The 11801-nt window shown below is 35.5% G+C and overlaps 2 protein-coding genes across 2 annotated transcripts in view; both read left to right on the top strand.

Moving 5' to 3' along the window:
* The window catches only part of LOC130053634 (titin-like), a 61971-nt gene extending 60022 nt beyond the window's left edge, over window positions 1-1949 (top strand). The window contains exons 9-10 of the mRNA XM_056160999.1: window positions 1293-1505; window positions 1651-1949. Of these exons, the coding sequence (XP_056016974.1) occupies window positions 1293-1505; window positions 1651-1949 (512 nt within the window). The remainder of the gene's footprint in view (window positions 1-1292; window positions 1506-1650) is intronic.
* Window positions 1-11801, top strand: part of LOC125674783 (uncharacterized) — a 176172-nt gene that overhangs the window by 63238 nt on the left and 101133 nt on the right. The window lies entirely within an intron of this gene.

Genomic DNA, 11801 nt, shown 5'->3' with positions numbered 1-11801 from the left:
GCGGCTATATCTGCCAAGGGTGAAAGAGGAACACCGTGTATCGTCACTCTTGGCTAGCGAAGATGACAGTAATACAGTTTTTCCACTTTCAACCATTAATATTGATAAGTCACATGAGGATCGATCCACCTTAATGGTTTCCCCGGAGTTGTGAGTGCTACTGACGGCAGTCATGTTCAATTGACAACTTCGCGCAAATACGAAATAAGTGTTTACAGACATATTTATCAGAACATTAGCGGTCAGCTCTTCCACAAGTCTGTTGGAATTCCCAATGGGCACGGATTGTGCTCCTTTGTTAACTAACCTGTTTTATATTCTTGTAAATCCGAGTTTATTCAATAGCTTCTACATGAGAAGAAAAAATCCATTGATGTGGCCTTTATTTCGACATTTAGATATATCGATGACGACGACGTTCCAAGAACGATAACTAAAATCTTTAAATTAAAACGATTATCGTACCATTGATAAAATAAAACTAAAAATGTCCACGTTTTTTTTTGGTTTTTTTTTTGTTTGTTTTTCTGGTTTTTTTTTTTTATTTGTTTTTTTTTTAATATTGATAATGATAATTGAAGACTTTATCTTGAGATATATAAAAGTCGTAATTTATTTCAGTGTTGCCGTTTTGAGTATTTCCATTTGAAATTGCCAGCAATTTTCATGAATTAGTACACGGTAAAACTTTTTGTTTTCTGTCGTGTAAACTATACCGAGTGATGCAAGATCAAAATCAACAGATTTTCATAGAATATACACCCAACTGTTTTTTTCTTAAAAGCTTGGCGCATTTTCTTAACATTGGATGTGCCACGGAACTTCAATTTTGCATGATTCTTACGTGGAATAGCATTGAAGTCTTGCTTAATGTAGGCATTTCGCAAATTGCATTGCTCTAACAATCTAATTTTCCAACACAACCGGTTGTTTGGTTAAAGATTATCTGCCGTGTTTCCTATCAATTGCTAGAGAGTTCTTTACACACCGAGTTTGACTACAGATTATCCAGTTCATCTGATCATGAAAAAGGGCATGTGGAGGGTGTAAACGGTCGACAGGGGATGCTTACTCCTCATAAGCACCCGATCCTACAGCTTTGGTGTCCAGGGATCCGTGTTCTCCCCACCTTTAATTTTGTATTCTTTATAGGAATTATAGAATATATTACTATTTGTTATCTCCACTTTTTCTTCTAACAGTCATAGAAAGCATACAATGCTTATATTAAAGTCAGTCCTACTTCACCTTTGTGGTATATAATGATTGTAATTGTTTTTTCATCTTACTAGATGTTGCTGATTTGCATGATTCCCATCAAAATGTGACCACCATGGATGATGTCTTTCACATTCTCCTTCAGAAAAAAATCGCTCACAAAGATAACGTAATCATGATACAGTTTCTTATGAGAAAAATTGGACGTGAAGATCTGGATAACATGTGTGTCGACTATGCGAGAAATAGGAAACGGGCACTTTGTTTTTATGAAGAAAGTACACCAGGTATATATTTTCAGGATCGTGATGTTCAACATTTGAATTACGTGGTTGCTGTATCTATTTCCTGTATTTGGCTGGTATATTTCTGCTCGTATGGGTTGTAACCTTTTTTGTCGTTTATCTTTGTTTTTTATATTTGCGTATTTAGCAAATGGATACACTCATGTGCAGGTATATATTGATGGTAATGTGAAAAGCTTCAGCAAGAAGGACATCAGACGCCTTATATCCACAGTGGCCGCCATGACCGGATGTCATGAAAAGTTTATCAAAGTGAATGGTCTGGGTCCTCATCAAAGCTTTATTATTATTCTTTTAATGAAGACAGAAATAGCGATGAAGCTTGCAGAGGAAAACATGTACAGCAGTCTCAAGCAACTTTCGAAATTGAAAGTATACAAGATCACGATAGGTGGGAAGGAAATTACAATATCCTCTAAAGGTTAGTATACTTCAGTTTCTTTTGGGGAATTTGATAACTTTTTTCTTACCTAACCCGAACTGAAAACTCAAGAGAGTTTTTATTTCTGATAGCATTTTCTTTGTATGTCTGTGTATAAGTCTGCCTGTCTTTCGATAATATTTTTAAATTTCCATCTGCTTTTCCAAAACCACTGGGCCAATTTCAATCAAACTTAAAGAGACAGTAGTACTCAATTTAGTGATTATTTTTATATTACCCCATGATTTTATTATTTTTTATTATGATTAAAAGATATATGAATTATATTTTTCAACATTGGGATGACTACACGTATGTCACAAGTCAAAATAGTTGTGTAATAGATAGATTGCTTGCCCAGAAAACAGGAAAAAATTCAGAGGACATAAACTGATTATTATAATCGTTTTCAATTTGAAAACCAGTGACGAAAATGCATGTCATTATCTGTATGACTCATTTGGACTCATCCTCAATGATTTAAACAAAATGACCATTATTATCCCATTAAAGGAGAGTATAAAAGAAGAGTCAAGCTTATTGAAAGGCAAATAATCAAGAAAAGGGAAAATAGGGAGGGATCATTTAAAAAAAAATATTTTCAAGAATCACAGGACTTGAAAAGGCAAAATTTGAATGCAAGCTTTTTTTACATAGTGCTGATTAATCTTCAAATAATGGCCCAAGCGTAAAATCGATCATAATAGGGGTAATTTTCAAAACTCATAACAAGAAACACTACGTCATAAAAGCTGAAATTTTCGTGAACATTTTCTAACATTGGGTTAATTCAAATCTGATCTGCTTATGACTAGTTTTTAAATCGTAGAAGGGTTACTGGCAAACACGTCGATGTTATGAAGGTTCTAACAGTGACGTTTTAAGTAAGCCGTTTGCAAATTGTATTGGGTCAAATGGTGTCTGACGTGTTTCATGCCGATTGTTAGGCTGTTCTTTGCACACTGACTTTGACTACGGGTAATTCCGTTGACCTGATCAAGATATAGGGCTCACGGCGGGTTTGACAGGTTGACAGGGGATGCTTACTCCTTCTAGGTACCTGATCCCATCTCTGGTATATCCAGGGGTCCGTATTTGCCCAACTCTCTATTTTGTATTGCTTATAGGAGTTATGAGATTGATCACTGCTCGTTATCTTCGCCTTTCATTCTTGTTAAAACGATATAGTTTGTCAAGAAAGCCTATCATCAATTAAATGCTGTCTGATGTGTTTCATGCTTATTGTTAAGCCATTTTTACACTCTGATTCTGCTTACGGATAACTTCGTTTGTCTGATCAATATATAGGGCTTACGGCAGTGTGAGCGGTCGAACCAATAATAACTTGAAAACTTATACAGTATCTTTTCCTTCGACTTCTCCCCCATTCAAGTTTTGGATTGTTGATTTTGATGCGAGATTCATTTGTTTATTAATTGCCTTTTTTGATTTTTTTCTGTTTCGGCACTGTTTGCCACATCCGAATCCACAATGACACGCGGTTGAGTTAAGGCTTTCCTCATAAGATTTTTAATGCCAGTGCTGTACATAAATATACTTTACCGCACTGGCATATTGCACGACGTCACAATGAAAATTACGTCATGACGAAGGTATTGACGTACATATCTACAGTCCTTTTGTTGTTGGAAATGTCAAAATATTGTTTCGTTATTTACCACCGCTGTCAAACAGTAAACTGCAATCGCGTAAAAGTTTCTGTCAAATGGGTTATATTAATTCTCTTTGATATTGAAAAAGTTTCAATTTCTTCTTTATATAGCATACATGCTAAAGTAATATCCATATTATATTGTGATCTTGATATCGCCCCTAATCTACACGTATAGTTACTTTCACAATGGACTCATTTGCATAAACAGGGTTTCTGTACATAAAAATTTCATCATTGGCACGACACCCCGAGGTTTTTAAGTGAAAGATGTTTGATTTATGAGACATGTGAACTTCAGTGCCAAAGGAAAGTTAGGGGAGCAAGTTCTGACTTCAACAGAAAATATGTTTTTTCAGGCTAGATTCAACTTCGTATGTGCAAAAATCGCTGCATCTTGCATATTCAATGCAAAAATCAGACATGTTACAAGTCAGAATAAACTTGCTCTCAGCACTTTTCAAATTAAGAAATTAATATGCTTTGAAGTTATATTAACTTCAACTTGCATTGATATCTGGATATTGTGCCAATTCAACGATTTATACATACACGATACGTTTTTATCTTGTTTTTGGATCACGTGATACAGAGTTGATGTAGAGACTGTCGGTCTGGTGAAAACTGTATAAGAGGTCAATATGCACTTAATGATATATACATATTGTTTTTGTATAAAAGGGTTGTATTTACAGAATTTGTTACAAATTGATCTATTTATTAACGCTTTTTCCCTGACATATTTCTATGGTCCTACTTAACACAACTGCGCACGGACGACCAACTATCTTTTAAAACTTAATCACTCCAACTCATTGTCTCCCCACCATTTCATTTCACAATCAAATTGTCTTGGAAATAAAGTTGTTCTATAATTTTGAAAAATAATTATATTTTTTCTCACACGACCATGGTACAAACTCTCTACACCATTGTCTGTAAACACGTTTACAACGAAACCATTCTTCTCAATTCCATACAACAGTGTATCATTCTTCTTAACAATGTAGATTATTAATATTTGTCGTTTTTTTGTGTGATATTTGTTGATGTAATATATGTCTCTAAATAAAGACGCGGGTTGCGTTGATAATTTGAGGTTTAAATAATCAACAGTGTCGTGGCCTTCTCAGTGTATTTATGCAAGGTGAAGATAACGAACAGTGATCAATCTCATAATTCCTACAAGCAATACAAAATAGATAGTTGGGCAAACACGGACCCCTGGACACACCAGAGGTGGGATCATGTGCCTAGGAGGAGTAAGCATCCCCTGTTGACCGGTCACACCCGCCGTGAGCCCCATATCCTGATCAGGTAAACGGAGTTATCCGCAGTCAAAATCCGTGTGCCAAGAACGGCTTAACAATCGGTATGAAACACGTCAGACAGCATTTGACCCAATGCGAGGTTGTATTGACGAACTATATCGTTATAACGACCATAGAATTTGCGAAATGCTGACTTCAATCGAGACTGTTGAAATCCCTGTACCATCAACTTGTTTGTCAGTAGCTTACCTCGATTTAAAAACTGACTATACCCAGAACAAGCTCTTGCATATCGAATCAGTTGAGATATATAAACACCATATGCAGGTGATAATGGAATATTGCTAAATAAATGTGGGAAGTTGACGATGGAGAAGCTGAAATCATCCCGTTTGTCATACAGTTGAGTTGTTAGTTTGCCGTTAATGTCTACTTTCAATAAAATATCTAAGTATGAAGCAGAAGTGGACGACTCTGTGGTGTCCTTTATTTCGAGCTCACAGGGATATATCAAATCGACATATGAATGAAAGCTATTATTGTTAATATACAAAACGTCATCGATATTTCTTTTCAGGTCTTGTACCTTCTGAAATCCGACACTTTAAGAAAATATGGTGTTGTTAGGTTTTCGTGCTCATATATAAACAATATTACGAACAATGTTCAATCTGATAACTTCTATAAGAAATACAAAACAGGGAGTTGGGCAAACAGGGATGTATGATGTATATGATAAGTTCTATTAATTAGTGTTTTGTATGAAAAAAACCCACCAAGATGTGATCTTACAACACAAATGTCCCAAAAGTACACATACTGATGAAAGACATTTCAGATGTAGCAATCTGAAAGTTTCGATCGCCGTTGACTAGATACATCAGTTGGTAGAGCACCTGACTAGAGGTTCAGGAGGCCCGGGTTCGAATCCCAGTTTGGTCCACTGCATTTTTTCTTCATGTTACATAAGTTGGTGTCTTTGACTACCCCAGGACTTCCAGGGGTAAAATAATCTTGGTCGTGTGTATTTCAGGGTGAAGATAATTTTAGGATAGAACGATGTAGCAATCAAGACAGGATCGATCACCGTTTGTTGGTAGAGCACCGGGTTAGAGAAAGATGTTTCATACCCGATTTTGAAAAGAATTAGAATGATAGCTATCAAGGTTATTTTTGTTGAAATTTTTCACTACTGTTGAAACATAATCTCAGCAGAAGGTGAAGCAAATTTCCACTCATAGCAGTGGGCGTTCTTTATTCTTCCATTATTACTAGGATGACAAGATACTGTGCAATCATTAGAATTCGTGGTGATTCAATTTTCGTGGAATTCGTGGGTACCCCTCATCCACGACTTGACATCCTCAACGAATAAAGACATTCCAGAGTTATCTTTCTTACAAATATATAAATGCACGAATTTACGTCCCCGTAAAAAATCAGCAATCCACGAAAATTGGTCCCCACGAATTTAAATGATTCTACAGTACCTTTTGATTTTAAGGTCCAATGACTTTCTCTCCTAGTTCTGGCCTCTTGGTTACCTATGGTTTAACCCATGTTAGATATTATCCTGGGCTTCGCTAGGCACCAGAATAAAATATCAAGGTTGTGAACAAACCTAAACACCAGTTACCATGACTATTTGGCATCGATATTAAACATGGTAGATTTAATATGCTTGGTAGTAGAAAAAGTTTCGCACACGTATTTTCTCTTTATGTTTTGTTACGGTTTGTCATCAGAATTTTTCAGATTCAATTCTTTAAAAGTAATGATTAGATCGTGTGCAACTTTTTAGGAAAATCTTCAGTGCAAAAATATCACCCACCCCATTCAGTATCTTCTTTAGATTATGTTGCTGTGAAAAGGTTTAAGTTCCAACAACACGCGATGCTTTTAAGTGTCGGATCCACAAAATGAATACACAAGGTCAAATGCAAAAATTATTCCAAACACTAAAAGGATCAATGACACGGAAAACCCTGGATGTATATATACAAATAATTTAATTCTTATTGTATCCTTGTCTCTGATTTGTCAAATTCCAATTGAGGAACGAACGTTATTTTTGTATAACCTGGTTTGGTATGTGGACACACCCCCTTGACAACCAGAAACCGGAACTAATTTTTTCTCTCTCTAAATTTACATCGCAGCACTGTTTTCAGCCTTCTATGGAATAGAAAGTCAACGTGTACATTAAGATACGTCGGTTTGATACACATACTGTTTTCTCGTTGTCAATTAGCATCTACTTGTACGCTAATCACTGTTGTAAATCATCTTTCTCTGTATGATGATCGAATACTTTTAAAATAGATTAAAACAAAGATATTATATTCGAATGAAGGATTAACCAAGTAAGAATTGTCCTGTGCATTTTCAAATACATTTCTCACTGGGGAAAGGGTATTTCATCGTTGATCCGCCTTTCAACAAAGCAAACAAAAAAAATCATACGTTACGTTTTACCACATGACGTCAATCACATTCACATGTGGATCGCGATTTGTTACTTGCTTACATATTTTCTTGTGTTGGATTTACTATTATTGACAACTTTGCATGCAAAGGTAAGTTTTCATGTAGTAGAATTTTTCATAGAGTTAAAAGCCACAAATTATTGCAGTTTCTGACATTTGAAGACTTACTTTGGGTAGATCTAAGCCTAAATAATGCGGTAATTTCCGGTATTTTCTCAATCCGTCGGAGATGAGCGACTTCAACGTCGATCTCTAAAGGGCAGCGAAATACGCATTGCATGCATAGTCTACACATATTTTCTGTCGTGACAAACTTCACCTTCGATACAATAATTTAATAAATAGGCAAGGCTCTGTTGAACTAAGACAAATTGACAACGAGTTAAGATGGCGACCTTCTATAGCTACATGTAGACACTTCGTCGTTGTTTCCCAGTTTACTTGCGGAAGGTCGGTGGTCTCTTCCCAGGTACATTATATCTGGGTTCTCTCTTCCACCAATAAAACTGGGCGCCACCAGATAACTAAAAAATTGTTGAGTGTGGCGGAAAACATCAATCAATCAATAAATCGTCGTTGTTGCTAAGTGAATCATTGCGCGGCTCAGTTGACTTGTAATTTTCCGAGTTTATGTACATTTCGATAAACGAAGGTTAGTATCTATGTCTCCTGCATTAAATTATAAGGAATTACTTTAATTCTGGGCAAGTTATACGAGTATAACCTGGTTTGGGTCAGTTTATGCTTTATAATGCGTGAAGCGGATTATAAAAAAAACGTAAACTGACCAAAAATAGGTTATACTCGTATCACTTGCTCCAGAATTAAAGTCATTCTTAAAAATCACAAAAATTCAACAAAACTCAACATCCATGTCGATTCCATACATCCCTGTGAGCTCGAAATAATAGACACCACAAACTCGTTTACGTCTGTTTCATACGTAGATAATTTGTTGAAAGTAGATATTAACGGCAAATTTTTGACAAAAGGGATGAATACAGCTTCTCCACCGTCGTCTTCCCATATTTATGTAGCAATATTCCATTATCACCTGTATATGGTATTTATATCTCTCAATTCATTCGATACACAAGAGCTTGTTCTGTGTATGGTCAGCTTTTAAATCGAGGCAAGCTACTTACAAAGAATTTGATGATAATGGGGTTTCAACAGTCTCGTTTAAAGTTAACATTTCTGTAAATTATATAGTCGTTATAATGATCTGGTTTGCCAATATAACGTATCATTGGGTCAACGTATTTAATACCGATTGTTAAGCCGTCCTTTGCACACTGATTTTGACTACGGATAACGCCGTTTATGTACCTTATTGGGCTTACAGTACGACAGGAAATGCTTAATCCTCCAAGGCACCTGATCCCACTTCTGGTGTGTCAAGGGGTCCGCCCAACTATCCATTTTCTATTGCTTATACGAGTTTACGAGCTATGAGATTGAGCACTGTTTGTTATCTTCATTTGTCTTCCAAAGTGTCGGATCTAATAGTAGATACGAGGACAGATAAGTAAGGATCCAAATGTGAAAAATTGCCTCAGTGTAAACAAACTTTATACAAACTTTCACGAACAATTTAGTGGAAAGGAGAGAAAAATAAAACATATTTCATCGGTTATTCGCTTAATTGCCTATTGTAAATTCTTTGTATTACGTCACAATAATACGCTCCAAATGACTCCCTCTGTATTGTGACGTCATTATATTCTTATAGTCATAACAACATAATTTGTTTTCATAATGTAAAACGTCTGAAGATTTTTTTAAAATGAAAACGCTTACGTTTTACAACGTGTTGTCATATTTTATTTAATATTTTATTTAAACCCACACACACACACACACACACACACACACACACACACACATATATATATATATATATATATATATATATATATATATATATATATAGGTTTAAATAGCCAGCAGTGTCATAGCCTTTCCAGTGCTTTCATATTTTTATTAGTCTTGTATCCGACACTTTAAGAAAGTAGAGTGTTGTCGAGTTTTCGTGCTTATATATATATATATATATATATATATATATATATATATATATATATATATTCAATTTTAAATGAGTTACATGAAAGTCAATAAAAATCATTCTATCAATTGTATTAACATTCATGGAATTTTCTTTACGTTACACTAGAGGTCGGGTTCAAACTTTCCATCATTTTTGTTGACAACATGCATGAGTTACTGCAGACGATAAGGATACTTATGTTAAAACAATGAGGAAATAATGAATGTATATTTTTTTCCATGGTATGATTAATTTTAAATCTACCTCCATAGAGAAATCAGTTCTAAAAATCAGACGTAAATCGTAATCGTAAGTGTTATGACTACGATATGTTTCGTGAAACGCTTGTATACGAGCGCGTAAAAGTGATATCATTAGTTACACAGTTAGATAGTGACCTAATACGAAAAAAATACATGCTGTGAAAATAAAACCCGTATCGGGCGAGGCGACGCATCAAGTCACTAACTAACTGTGTAACGAATTTATCACGTCAATGACCTCTAACTGTAGATGTGGGGGTCTATATCATACAACTTAGTCAAATATCTTTCCTTTTGTATATGGATATTGAAAACAACTGTTCTGAATTATTTTTAATATTTTGATAAGGAAATTCAAGTGTAAAAGTTTTTTGAAAAAAGTAACAATAACATGGTAAACAAGAGAATGGTCTGTGTAGGAACCGCTGATCACATTGTTACTATGGTAATCAAGTTTAAATCTTAAAATTTATTGTAAAGGTACAGTTGTTGAAAATGGTTGGATTTGTTTGGCTTGCTTGCATGGTGGTTGTGTTGGACATGTTTGTGCTGCCAAAATCGTCAAGGAGATCTACGATATCGACACCAACTAAATCAGCTGCTGCACTTGTGGTAGCTACTGGTAACTGTTTCAGGGATGAATACGACTTAATGGCTGGGCGACCTACATCACATGGAGGTAGAGCCATCTGAGTTTTTAGTTTTGGCACTAATGATTTACTCAAGGTTTTACCCATTTGAATTTTTCCTCATCATCAACATGTTGATATACACTAAGGGATTGTACAGATTTGTGGCCTGTTATTTGCCATAATTTGAGCAGGGACAAACATCCCCTTTGACAGAACTGTAGCCCCAGTAGCTCGTATCGAGTGATTAGTGTATACTTGACTTAATTCGTAAGATTTGCGCAGTTCTGATATGAATGCTCCGAGCTCTTTCTGTCCCACAGGTACATTTGCGTACCAAACATCATCTTTTTCTGAGAATGTTGACAGAGGGCGCTGCCAGAGCCGATGAAGATCAGGATTCGATTTACTGATGTAGAGCGCGTAGCTTGATACTGGACAATATGCAGAGTCTGAAGAAACAATATTAATTTTAAAACTGAAAATCAAATTTCACACTTGATTAATCTTATTCTATTCACAAAATAATACCTACTCTCATGTATGAACATTCCATTTCTTGATAATTTTTAAATATTTTAATGTGTAAAAGAATATTATTGTATCATTTAGTTTCACATTAGCGATAATACACCTTCAATGAATCTATGAAGATGACAAACCTGGTATCTGGGGCATAATAGGAGTTATGTTTTCTTTGTCGTTCGCCCTATGATTTTTCGTCATCTCGTCCATCCATTTAGTCACCAACATCTGGCCCGACTTTGGATCCCACTTTACAAAAATGTCTGCTTTATCATGGTATGCATATTTTTACATCCTCTTCTGCAAAATTACATAAAACTTTCATTTTAAAACTCGTCTTTTAGTCGTTTCTTGTTTGGTAATCAGAAATACACGTGTAATTACTATATTAAAAATTTGTGTCTGTGTACATGTGTAAATCTACAGGTTTTTTTTTTAAAGTAAAAGTATACACCTACCAGAAGAAATACAGCCAAATATCAAACTGAACTTTATTCAGGAGACCACATGGTGTCGTTGGACTAAGATGAATGGATGTGTATAGCTTTTGCCGATCTGGCTCCGAAATGACAGCATAGTGGGTAACAGTGCAAAGACCATCTCGTTTCAATTCTGCCATCACAGTTTTGAAGTTTTGGTTGGCATCTGCAAACCCCGGGTCCTTAATGATGGCAAACGGCTGGTTAAAGGGTGGGGATCGTAAATATATGTTTAGAGAATGCCTGGTATTCTCGAAGGACGATGTTTTATACTTCTATCCATCCGGTTTTCGTGCGTCACAGTAAAAATGACCCAGAACTTCCGACAGACCGACTGCATCATATGCCTCATATTCTTCATTTTGTTCCTTCAGATAGTCCCTAAGGATCTTAGCCGCTTTTGCATTACACCGAAGTGTATTCTCTGAATTAACTTTTAGCCTTTTCTTGTATATTTGTGTTGAAATCGTCTGCCCAAATGG

The sequence above is a fragment of the Ostrea edulis genome, chromosome 3 (assembly GCF_947568905.1).
Source record: "Ostrea edulis chromosome 3, xbOstEdul1.1, whole genome shotgun sequence".
Taxonomy (NCBI): Eukaryota; Metazoa; Mollusca; class Bivalvia; order Ostreida; family Ostreidae; genus Ostrea; species Ostrea edulis.
This window is presented reverse-complemented; position numbering and strand designations above follow the sequence as displayed.